The sequence below is a fragment of the Pygoscelis adeliae genome, unplaced genomic scaffold, assembly GCF_000699105.1.
Source record: "Pygoscelis adeliae isolate BGI_AS28 unplaced genomic scaffold, ASM69910v1 Scaffold911, whole genome shotgun sequence".
In the NCBI taxonomy this organism is placed as follows: Eukaryota; Metazoa; Chordata; class Aves; order Sphenisciformes; family Spheniscidae; genus Pygoscelis; species Pygoscelis adeliae.
The window spans coordinates 203,734-216,176 of record NW_008824016.1 but is presented as its reverse complement, the minus strand read 5'-3'; the positions used below and the strand labels follow the sequence as shown (position 1 = coordinate 216,176).

The window sequence follows — 12,443 nt, the reverse complement described above, 5'->3', positions numbered from 1 at the left end:
TTGGCCTTGTTACCATCCTTAAATATGAATTTGCGTTTGTATTTCCACTGAATCTGGGCTGAATATGAACCCCAAGATCTGAGGTGGAATCTACTTGTGTTACTGTTCATATCTACAATGTCTGGAAATGGAACTTCAGTGAAATAACAGAGTCTGTCATTGCTAAATAAGATGGTCTAGTTCTGTTTCTTTTCTTGCATTGGTACTAGCATTTGTACAATCAGTGGAACTGTGAATCTACCTCTTTTGGAAGCAGCAGAGACTTAAAGTAGGCTAAATGAAACAAGTGAGTAAGCTCATATCATGAGGTCAAGACACATAAGGGATACATGATCTTAGCAACTATGTTAAATTTGCTAATAAGCCTTTTAAGAGAAGCATTAGTGCATGTTTTTAGCCAAATCAGTACAAAGCTTTACCAGTTGATGTGATAGTGAATTACATTTCAACTATTGAAACTTAAATTGTCTGCACAGAGATACCCTATTAAGTAGCTAAGAGAGCTCATGTTCCAAAGCAGTATAGCTGTGCAGACAACACTATCCTCAAGAGCGGTATCTTAGTGACCTATCATGGAAGTAGGATTTCTCCAAGGAATATGTCGTGTAATTGGTAGCTTATATGAGTACTGGGAGATGTGGCTATTTGATCTGTAATTCTTTGTGCCCTTTCTCTGTCTTGATAGAGCCATAGGTTTCCATGTGACTTAAAAAAGTTAGTGGTGGGAGGAGGGAGTTCTCGTGTCTTGCATTTAGCTTCTCTCACTTATCAGTTCATTTGGCTATACAGCTTCAAGAACCTGAGCAGGTTTGAGACACAATGCGGTGTTGTGTAGCTGTACTTTCACAGGCGCAGAGTTATATGATCACCAAGGAATCTGTGCAGTGCTTTGACTTACCACTTTTCGTTCCTTTTTTTGAATATTTTCAGATAGTTATTAAAAAACGAGAGCCTTTAAATTTTGGGATTCCAGAGGGAAGCACAGGATTCTCTAGCAGATTAGCAGCTACACAAGATATTCCTTTTATCCACCAGTCTGTAAGTATGCTCTATGTATGAATCTTGTATTTGACAGTTAAATAACTGTTCTGTAGGAGAAAGAATAGTCTGCCTAAGGTCTGCATTGTGGGGAGCAAGAGGAATAGTTGTGGAATAATGTAAATTGTTTTAAAATTGAGTATTTGGTCAAAGCAATAAAGTAGTTAATCTAATTTTAACTAATTTATTCCACTGAGAAACTTAACAGAGCAGTGATGAAAAGGTAAGAAGCTTCCAAACACTTGTATAGTCTGTTGCTTTAGAAGATTTGCAAGTATACATTTTTTTGGATTCTACATAGTAAGTTCCTAACAGAAGAGTAGAGTTTGTTTTGGTGTTTTTTTTTTTTCTTGAAAGCCTCTAACCTTGATAACCTTTGCTTTATTATCTTAGACCCATTTTTAACTTTCTCCTTCTCCCTTTCTGTAGGGATTATATTCTAACAGTCTCCTAAGCCTTTGAAAAAATAGTCCAGTTACCTAATAGCCTGGCTGCGTAGAGGGAGATGCTCTCTCTCTCTTCCCCTTTGCCGCCTTTAACAGTGCTTCTGCTTTGAGTAACATAGTGCACAAAAGGGTCTAGACCGAGAGCAGTACAGAATAGTCACACCACTTCCTTCGACTGTCCATAATGAAAATAATTCAGGAGAGCACTTCTAGGGAGTAAAAGCAGCACTCAAGTGATATTGGACACACAAACATGTGGATGTACATGTTGGTTTGTCCATGCATCTTCCAGAAATCTTTTACGCTATCTACTGAATTCATCTGCTCAACTTTTCTTCTTCTTCCTAAAAATGTATTCCAGTATGTACTTCCTTCCTTTGTTACCCACCAATAGAATCCAAAAAAACCCCTCCAACAATGAACTGGAAAAAGTCAGTATTAGAGCAGGGGAAAACGCACAGACAATAACCTGAGAAGTACTGTCATAGCTCAAATATTTCTGGAAGTCTGAAGCATCAAGGTTAAAAATAAGCGTCTTATCTAATTTTTCCATGTGCTTAGAGCTGCTTTTCTTTTGTTTCAGCCTGAACTGGGAGACTTGGATACTTGGCAAGAAAATACTAATGCCTGGGAAGAAGAGGAAGATGCTGCTTGGCAGGCAGAAGAAGTTCTTAGGTAACTGAAAATAATGGTAACACCATGTAAACTTTTACATGTAAAAGAATCAAATACAGGTTTGTTTGTTGTAACACCTTTCTGATAAGTGCTAAGAATTGTTAAACAATTCTTAAGTAAATGATTTTTATGTATCTGATCTCTATGTAACTGGTACTTGGCAGAATACATTTTGGATCTAATCATTTTGGTAGATGAGATGGTGGGGGAAATCTGACAATCACTGGAACATTGGAACACCACCTTAACGCCCCTCCAAAAAAACCAACGTGCCCCCCCTAAACCCAACAATTTATTATGTACAAATAACATGTTTCAACTTGATTAAGTAAAATATCACTGAATGTCCTTATAAAAAGGATCATAATTATGTGCTGTAAAGTAAAAATAGCTCAGGATAGAAGGTGAAGTTATAAGTATGTTCTTGGAATCCCTGTAGGAGCTATGCTTTTCTAGCTAGCTGATGAGGCTTGAATGTAAAATCAGGGTCTTGCACAAAGTTACTGTGAATACTTCATCTGTTCCATTTGTGTTCTTTTTTTTTTCTTTTTTCCTCCTAAGAATACGCAGAAGGAGTATGAAGGGTAAAGAGATGCAGATTGAGTTCAAGCTGATCACGTGCGATGATTTGAATTGGCAGTGACTTATGTTAACCTGTTTCATTTCAAGGTTTTATCAAACTTTAATTGCTTGCTACATCTTCAGATAACCTGCCTCAGATGACTCCAGCTTCCTAAGCTGCTCTCATTCTACTCACAAAATCACAAATACATGGCTTCAGTGGGACAATAGTGACTATGAAATAAGGACATGATATATTCAAAAATCATTCTAGGACTGTGAATCTTTAAAAGAAAAAAAGGTATTTTTTTCAAAAAAAGGATTCTGGTGAACTATTTATTGTAATATTTGGGAATTTTTTTTTTTTCAACCAGTAGAGTAAGACAAGAGGGAAGTCACCAGCACGCTTTTGATGCATTAATGATAGATAATAAATTCAACCAATTCTGTCAGTCTTGCTCTGCAGCAGCTTAACATATGAGAATGGAGTTGTACTGCAAATATTTTTGTAAACTTAATCAGATACCTCTGTGTGTACATTCTGGTCAATACCTTGTTGTTTTTTTTTTCTTAACTTCAGTACTGAAAGTGTTTCAGGTCTTGTCTTTCACTAATGTATCATAGAAGTACAAGCTTTGTGATACGAATGATGTGCCTTTGGGCTGTTTTTGTTCCAAGGATAGTACCTTTTCCCATAGAGAATATTAATAGGCTCAGTAAGATCTTTAATCTCTAAAATGCAATCTACTGGGACTTAATCTATGATGCATCAGACAAAAAATGAAAGACAATGAAAAATACTGCTTTTTTTGAACTGAGAAATGAAAAAACTACTTTTGCCAGCTTCAGAGGCCTCATTGTATTTTACTTAACCCTTACCACATTCCTTTACAGATGTTTTTAGGACTAGGAAAAGAAGTACTCAAACTTTCTGAAGCGGGGACTTGTCTTATACAAATTAGCTACTAAAAATAATCTGGTGTGTGCATATGCCAGCTTATTTCTGGAGTGTAAAATTTTTGTAGTGGATGTTCCCAGGATGGACAAAGGTATATTGTCTGCCAATTGTCCGGTTTATGCACTAGAATACTTAGTAAAAGAGATCTCTTACGTGGGGATAGAAGTGGGGTTTTGCCACAAACTCTTTTTTTCAAAGTGTCATCTTACTTGGTTGAAGCTGTTGTAAAGACTTCAGCCTGGCATATTGAAAGGCTTCAGGTCAAGTGGTTAATTTTCATATAATTCCTCCCTGGCCCCACTAAAAAGTATCAAACTTTACTTGTTTTAGGAGGGATGTGTATGTGTCCAAATATTTCAAGTAAATGGAAAGAACATGATCAGAACTGTAACTGTCTGTATTACATACTGCTTGGCCAGCTATGAATGGCCACCTCAATACAACTGATCATTGTGTAAGCTGTATCCCAGCTGTGTGAAGTAAAACCTTTGTTTTATTCATGACACATCAAATTACAACATTTTTCTGTAATTGAGGAAAGTGATGGCTGATTTTTTAGCAAGATTGACAGGAAATACCTTCTGGGTTTGCAGTTTCTCTTGCAGTAGACATCTGTTGTGTAATTAACATCTGACATTTAACATAAAACCTAAGTATAGTACTTGACAGGCCTGGCTCTGTTTTCATCAGGCTGTAGTAAGGAAGTGATCTGGAGCCTCTTCTTAATGCTATAAGACTACATCTTGGTCTACAAAATGATCTTAAGATTTCAGACTCCTAAATGGGGGGCAAAGTTACATAACCCTCCAGAGTGTTCATGCTGACTGTACTCCAGCAGTGCTTACTGAGAATGAAATAAGCGTGCAGAAAAAGTAAGGATCTCCCTTATCTAGCTGTGTCTGGGTACCTGTTGGTGCTCAGTTAGTATACAGAAGTCTCTTAGACTGGAATAACTTTTGTGTAGTAACGGAGTGCTGATCAATCATGCAAAAATGGGCTGTGGCCAGCTAATTAGCAGAGAAGACTGTATCCTGTGGCCTTCCTTCTGGTGACTTAATGTGTATGTGTAACAGTTGAAATAAGCATGGATAGTAAGCCAAATGCTTCCTGGAATCAAAGCATGCTGAAAGACAGTGCTGAGGAGTAGGCTACTAGTGCCTGAGAAGTTCCTGTAGTCTTTTTTTTTTTTCCCCCCACTCCCCAGCAGGTTCTGGGCTGGGATGCACTGAAATTTTCCAGTCAGTGACTGAATCAGCGTAGTGGACAGTAAACTGGATTTTCAGTTAACTGAAGTTAGTTAGAACTTGGTTTCTTCTGCAAATTGTAGGCACCTATTTGCACCTTTAGACTTCCTAATACCAATGAAGTTTTTTTCCTAGTGGGAACAGTTACGGTAAATGCTGGTGCATTTTTAATTGTGTTGAAGTAAAAGACCAAATGGTATGAAATCATTCATATTAGTTATTCAGTACGTATACAATAAATAATAAAAAAACCCCACTGGAATAAGAATGTCTGCTAACAGTGTTCTGATTATAATTAGTGTTCTGCTAACCAGTGAGAGAGGTTTAGGTTTTTTTAGACATGTGTTAAGAATACAAAGCAAGGTTGACATCAGGAATGAATACTTTCCTGGTTTAAACAGCTTATATAATTCCATCCAAACTCTGCTGAACTCCTGGCTTTGGAACCCAGAAAAAGTGAGTCAGATATGGCTGCAGTTCGTCATAGGCTCTTCCTTTATTGAGAAATGAAACCTTTCTGAGCCTTAAAGATAATAACTTTATGTTAAAAACATGCAGGAAGTTTGGAATAGAGATCAATGTTTTGAATAATGACCAAGTAAAAGAGCAGTGGAAAGGTAATCACTTTGTGGTAAGCCACTTGTTTATATTTTTTGGTGACTTCAGTTCCTCTATCTGAAGTGATGTGAAGGTCTCTTCTCACTTTGACACAACTGAAGTCCAATAAAATTTCTCAGCCAGTAGAGGGCATGGAAACCACTTCTCTGTGCAGAGGAGTTCTGTGTCGTGCAGTTTATAAGGGGGAAAAGAAACATGATCTGCTCTGACTTTCCTCATTTCAGAACTGCAAATGAATAGCAGCATTGCTTAAAATCTCATGTGGCTTTTTGGAACTCTACTGTCTCTACATGCTGGCTGGTGTACATATAGCTTCTTCCCTTCTGCATTAGTTCAGAGGTGTGGAGAATATAAGAAAATCTGCTACTGTAAAGTGGCAAATATTATTACTCTGCATATGCTAGACTGACAGCACTGTCAACTATCGAGCTTTCTGGTAGAATGTAGAATAGCTGGTCATGATCTCAATAGAAGCCCAAACTTTTTTTTTAACTTGGGAGGTAGATCCTGATGTGAGTGACTAATTTCATTATTCCATGACAGACAGTGGAGCAGCTTAATAGAGTATAGGAAAACTTCTAGCCATTAAAAATCAATCAAGGGGAACCATGGTGGTATTGATTAAGTGCAGTCCCTCTCCTGTCCAATGCAAAGATAGTACGTAGTCTTTGTACTTCAAATATTTCTAAGTTTTATGTGCCCAGTTTGTCCATAGTTGGAATCTACCAGCGAGGTTGCTTCAGGTGATGATAGGTTTTTAATGCTGTATGTTTTACACACTTAAGTGGATGTGCACAGGTAATTTAGATACATTGAAAGTCAACTCCGTATTGTCTTGTCAATTGGAATTTTTTATTCTCTTACAATAAGCAATTCTTTATTCTTACTGAATCTGTGTTAAATTTCACCTTTTCAAGTTAATGAAGCTTCATTTTTACTTTTAAAGTCCTCTTGCAAGCAACTTAGCAAATTTTTCATATCTAATAAACTGAATCCAAAGCCGGAGTGACCTCCTTATGCCATTCTACTACTACTTACGCAATGCAGGAGAGAGCTGCAATGTGCCACTTGGAGTATGGATCCTTGTTGCCCGTGCGCCACTCAGTGATGTGTTCTAGCTGAAGTGGGGGAATAAAATGAGTGGATTTTTATGTTGGTTTTTTCCTTCACTCTAGTCAGCTATGTATTTTTTGAAATTGGAAACCTATTTCTGTGGACAGGTTCTTTGAGCTAGCAGATAGTGATGTCTGGAGTTTTAGAGCAATGATAAGAAATAATGCTAAAAGGATACACAACTGAAGACTTTTTAATTATTTTTTTAATTTCCTTAAAGGCTATTGTTTATATTTGTACTGAACAATAGAGTACAACACAGATCCTGAAAGGGATTGTGAAAGGGAATATTAGAAGTTATCATCTCATCTAATCATGAGGAAAATGTTTGCAGTACTTGTGTTACAAAGAGGATAACTACTGATGCCTCTGCTGAGGGAAAGGGGGTACACGAGTCAGTGTTCTAGACAAGCCAAACTGTTTTGATCTGAATTTGGAAAGGCAGGTAATCTTGCTACTCAAAGCATTAGGTAGATTCCCCTGCCCCCCCAAGTAGCTCTAGGCCGTATAACTGTCGTACGCTCTCACTGGTTCACTTACTCTGAATCTTTGAGAATTGAGTGGCTTTTAGATTGTAAAGTATTTGAACAAATATTCTGCCTAAGAGTAGATTAATCTGAAAAAAGGACTTCAGCACAATAAACGAATAACTGTTCTGAGCCTAACTACAGTAGACTGAAACTGTGTTTTTATTAGTTATAATAACCTATTTATCGACAGGAACTTAAGGTATGACTATGCTGAAAATTGGATTCCTGTTATTTAGCAATTCGTGTTTTCTTTAATTACAGACAACAGAAGATAGCAGAAAGGGAAAAAAGAGCAGCAGAACAACAACGAAAGAAAATGGAGAAAGAGGCCCAAAGGCTAATGAAAAAGGAACAAAACAAAATTGGTGTAAAACTGTCCTAACAGAAACCAGGCATCAATGGCAGTGCCAGAGAAAAAGAATTCCAGTTCTACAACATACATATTGGTATTGATTTAAGTATTTCTAGGACTTCAACACACTGCTTGGTTTCAACGCATTCTTCAGGTCATCTTGGAAGCCAGGATTCTCCCAAAATACCTTGAACTACCAGTAGGTGGTTCTTAAAGGAGAAAAAACCCACAGAAAATCATGCCTGATGGAATGATGTTTCCTGCAATAGTTCTGTTCCAGCACCCTTCTTTGCAGCAAAAGTGATTGAGCAAGGATGTTGATTGAAAGACATTCTTAATGAACAGCTCAAGCCTAGAGAAAAGAATGTAAATATTCAGTGGTGGGAAATCTACTGTATTGTCTGTGCTTACCTGAAACATGTAATTAAACAGTTTTAAAGAACCCTTTGTTTCCTGCCTGATAAAGAATGTCTGCTTTTTTCTTTTTGTAAAAGTACTTGTAAATACTTCAGTTTTCCATGGGAGATCTGACCTGTGCAGAAGAAAATTACTTGTTATGGATGACCTGCAACTCTAAATGTACTCCTTGTAGAGTATGCTGTGGTAGAGCGCGAGTTAGAGCTGAACACTAAAGTGGATTTCGTGTCACTTTGTGACTTGCGGCTTCCTGTGCTCCCATGCCCATTTACAACCCCGCAATGGCTACCAGCAGGGGCATCGCTACACAACAGTGGTGCACGCTGCTCCTTTCTTATGAAGGCTGATGTTGTGAACATAGGGGAGTGATTTAATCACTTACTTGTACTGGTAAATTTGTATTTCTAGCAGAGATTCTTTTACTTCCTACAGTTAGGAAAAAAAATCCTCACACCTTATACTCATTATACATAGGCAGTATAATTGAAAAAAAATTGCGTCCTCCTGTTAATAAAGCTAGTGTGAAAATTCTCAGTTCAATTTACAGCACTTCGCAAAATTCCACTTTTGTACACTTACTGTATGTATTTACAGTGGAATTCCTCTGGGAAAAGTGTGCGAGGTAAATATGCGGTAGAAGACAACAGTGCTTTAATGAAGAAGAAAAGTTTAACGTCTGCTGGAGGGAAAGGTGTACAGGAGGAGGGAAGTCCGTGTGGTTCTTATGTCCAGCTCAGAGCTTCAGTGAACCCCTTCTCCATCTTCTGTTGCGTGGATGCTATTACCCCTGAATTCATGGGTTGTATGGATTTCTTATCTTGTGACGGATGAGTGAAGATAGCAAATTCTGTGCCTGAGACTTGTTCCCTGTGCATACAGGGAACAGTGAAGTTGTAAAAGAATGGGAAGAGGTGGGCAGCTATCTGACTAGATCATGTCTGCCTAGAAAAATAGAATTTTTAACTAAGTTGTAAGTAGATTCTGACACAAGTTTTGCTTAAAAGATAAGTAATTGAGAAAGCAAGACAGTAAGAATTACCTTTAATGGCCTTAGTCATGGAGAAACATTTTTTAAAATGTTAAGTATGCTTGTCATATTGCTTAAAATCTTGCACAAGTCAACTGATTTGACAGCAATTTTCAGATAGGAAAGAAGTCCTTGAGAAATGTTAAATTTTTAAAATAAATTTAAGGCGGCAACAGCGTGCACTTCTCTGCATATTTTCTGCACAAGTGTTCTGGCTGGAGTAGAATGGATGGCTATAGTCTGTGCAGACTAAACAGCAGTATGGCAAGCAAATCTGCTCCTAGTACATACCTCTACAGTGGGTGGGAGATAAGGAGAAAATATGTGAATAAGCTTTAATAACAATCCGTGTCTGTCCTTTTAACCGCACTGATGAAGCGAGGAGGTACAAGTCATAATTCTTTCACTACTGCTGATGCAGGGCAGGGAAACCTAATATCTTGCCTATTTAAGGTAAAACTTGTTGAAAGCTTCATCTCATCTTTTAAGCAAATTAGTGCTTACTATTGCTATTTCTGAGACAATGTAAAATAGATGCAAATAAATACTATTTACTAAAAATAACAAAACACGGGCTACTTAATAAAAAGTTAGAAACAAAGCCCCTGAATACATCATGAAAGCGCATTTGTTTTTTGAGCCTTCAGCCATTTTAAAAACTGTGAGGTGCTGCCACCTTGCATGTCAGCCCTCCTGCACTGCTTGTCCCTCTCCTGCTGCGTACTGCTTTGGTGTTCTTCCCTCCATCTACCTGCCTGTACTTGAGCACGGCTGCTCTAGGCAAGACTCCCATCTCCTCTACCATGTGCTGACATAATACCAGTAAGGATACGGTGCTCTTGCAGGTAGTATCTTGCATGTTAAAAACCCATGCATTGGTTTCATCTTTTTCCTGTGCTACATCTTCGTTCCTCCTTCCTGTATCTTGATTTTTATCCAACAAATGTGGAAACATTTTTGCTAAACCTTTTGTGTAGCTGTGGCTCCATTATTATCTTTTCCATTGGTTTGAGTTCTTGAGGGATCTCATACACCCACTGCGTACGCTTATTTTCTTTCCCTCCTGCTGCCACAGGCTTCTCCTTTTCCCTCTCCATACTTGGCCTGTTGGCCATGTCCTTTTTTTTTTCTTTACTGAAAGCTAGACTTGATTGCCTTCACTGTTATTCTTCACTATGGAGGATTGACCCGCCAGGATGACTGAAAAATCATCCTTTCCTTGACTGTGCTATAATTCATGTTTGCAATATCCTGTGTTCATTTGTCTGAAGGGTTTTGGAGCAAAATGCTCACTTGTTCTTCTCATGTAGGACATATATAAAACAGTGCTTTCATTTTAGTATGTCTCTAGAGGTTGGAATTTAGGAGAGGAAGTTGATTTGGGGGGAAAGGAAAGAGAAGTGAGTAAGTAATCAGAAGTTAAGAACAGCCGTGTGAGAGGGTGGACATAAGGGTGCAGGTGCATCTCTGGTGGGGGGGGGTGGGCAGTGCCTGGGCCTGTTTTCAGCAGCTTAGGAGCATATCAGGTACCTCTTAAACTGAATATTAAAGAAAGGCTTTTTTGTTCCTGGGTTAGAAAGGAAAATGCATAAGGGGGTTATCAACAAGCATTGCTTCAGCCCGGGAAGGAGCTGACTTGGTTCCTATGCTATAAGCCTGAATTCAAGCAGACATCTGCTATTTTACCCTTAGCTGATGAGCTGCATGTCCCCCCCACCTGCATGCTTTGAGGCAAGACTTTCCAGGGCGGTATGGGTGTGGGTACAAACATTTTCTAAGCTTAGAAAGAAAGGAGTTTTTATTGAACTGTTGGGAGGCCGATGGTCCTCCCCTAGCTACTCCATACAGCACCAGCGGGATCCAGGTGAGACATGACTAAGACTTTATAAAGCCAAATATTAGAGGGAAAAAAATTAAGATGGTATGTCTGCAGCAACAGCCGGTGTATCCTCTGTGGATTGGGGAACAAAGGCCAGTCCCCCAGCGTCTGGGACTGGAGCATTTATTGCGGCACTTCAGGCCTCTTCTTACAAAGGGCACCTTGAGCTGTCTACATCCCTGCAGTATGGAGGAGGAAAGGTGGAGGCTCGGAAGCAAGCTGAATTTTGGGTAAAGATCAGAGAAAGGACTTTTTTCAGGAATGTGATGGGAACTCTGTCACCTCTCGCTGAGCATAGTTAAATGCCTTATGAGAGGTGTGCGTCACCCTCTTGAGTGTTGCAAATGTTCCCCGCATCCTGGCCAATTATTCCTCCTCCCTTGTGGCTTACTAATAACTCCCTTTTTCCCAAAAGTTGCAGAGGTCACTAGACCTCTTCTGCTCTGCATTGCACAGGGAAATATTACACTTGCTTTGTTGGAGGGGAAAACAGGAGGCCAGTGAGGTTTCAATGACCAGAGGTGGTGTTGAAAGCTTGGGTGGAGCCAGACAAACCCCACTGTTTCATCTGTTAGGTAGTGTTGCCCTCCTCTGATCTATGCACAGATCTCAAATATTGGACATGGAGAATTCGTGGTTTGATGGACACAGTGGCATCTCAGTGTGCACACCGAGACTGCATGACTGCTGGCCGGGTTAAACAAGGCCTTCTGGTCTTCTGTTAAATGCCAGGAAGACTGATACTCTCCTGGCAGTGCAGAAATGAGAAGTTACAAGCTTCTAGAAGATTGCATTGGGTTGAAGATTAGGTCACTTGCACGCAGCCTCGGTGCGGCAGAGTGGGTGGCGTGCGGGTCTGCAGACCCACTGGAGCCTTTTTCTCTGGCTGAGTGCTTACGCTTGGAGCTGTAATTAGGTTTTCTCAGTCTCTGTTCTCCGGGTCCTGACGGTTCCTTATGCCCTGATACAGTGCCTCCTCCCACTTGGCCTGTGCCTGACAGCTCAGCTGAGACAGGTATTTTTTATAGCTTTGCTACAATAAAACACTCACACGTTTAACATTTCTAACATGCTTTACTGAACTTGTGATTATAAAGGTAATTTACAATAAAGCAATTAAATAAACAATAAGTTAAAACACAAAACATTTATACATAGTATTTCAAAGGGCTCGAATGATTATTGGGTTCCAATACATTAAGACTTTAAAACAACATTAATATTCAAAGTGTATCCACGCCTATACTTATCCTTGTAACACGTTTCAAGACTCCCAACAACGTACATTTTTGGTTACAGTTCCCGTATATGCACAAGACCAGTGAAATGCTCGAGCAATTGTGCGATTGAGAAGAGCACTACACGAGACAGGCACGAACGATGTGCTGGAAGCTTCCTGGGGAATATGGGTTTTACCTCTAAATTGAATCGACACTTCAGACAACAAATGGAAAGCGCTAGCATGCTTTCTGGAGTGCATGTGGGAACGAGTCTCCACATCGCTTACTTACTTAACACTGTAGTTTCACAAATGTTTTAGGTTAGTGCTGCCTAAATACCCCTCCTTTCTCTGGCCATTTGTTCC

At 39.3% G+C, this 12,443-nt stretch overlaps 1 protein-coding gene across 1 annotated transcript in view; it reads left to right on the top strand.

Annotated features, from left to right (window-relative positions):
• Positions 1–7,977, top strand: part of EBAG9 (estrogen receptor binding site associated, antigen, 9) — a 15,813-nt gene extending 7,836 nt beyond the window's left edge. Inside the window, exons 5-7 of the mRNA XM_009327131.1 lie at positions 931–1,038; positions 2,068–2,159; positions 7,445–7,977. Coding sequence (XP_009325406.1) covers positions 931–1,038; positions 2,068–2,159; positions 7,445–7,565 — 321 coding nt within the window. The 3' untranslated portion in view covers positions 7,566–7,977. The remainder of the gene's footprint in view (positions 1–930; positions 1,039–2,067; positions 2,160–7,444) is intronic.
• Positions 7,978–12,443: the final 4,466 nt, after the last annotated feature.